This window comes from Eimeria mitis, genomic scaffold (assembly GCF_000499745.2).
Source record: "Eimeria mitis Houghton genomic scaffold, Emh_scaff847, whole genome shotgun sequence".
Classification (NCBI taxonomy): Eukaryota; Apicomplexa; class Conoidasida; order Eucoccidiorida; family Eimeriidae; genus Eimeria; species Eimeria mitis.
The window spans coordinates 3,593-3,800 of NW_013576234.1; the positions used below are offsets into that span (position 1 = coordinate 3,593).

At 55.3% G+C, this 208-nt stretch overlaps 1 protein-coding gene across 1 annotated transcript in view; it reads right to left on the reverse strand.

Annotated features, from left to right (window-relative positions):
- Positions 1-208, reverse strand: part of EMH_0023750 (uncharacterized protein) — a gene marked incomplete at both ends in the record, with an annotated part of 4,971 nt that overhangs the window by 2,365 nt on the left and 2,398 nt on the right. The window contains one exon of the mRNA XM_013502191.1: positions 77-148. Coding sequence (XP_013357645.1) covers positions 77-148 — 72 coding nt within the window. The remainder of the gene's footprint in view (positions 1-76; positions 149-208) is intronic.

A 208-nucleotide genomic window follows, 5' to 3' on the forward strand; every position in this document is an offset into this window, starting at 1 on the left:
GCACTAAACCCTCACCCTCTATTATCATACATACAACAACCCCAATATCTATACACACAAACAACAACAACCCCACCCCCTTCACTGACACGTGACACCACCCCCACAGCCCCGCCGTTGGCCTCCTCTCCCTCCTGGGTGTTCACCCCTTTGTAGCATAAGAATCACCGACCCCACACGATCCCACCCGAGCCCCACACGATCCCCA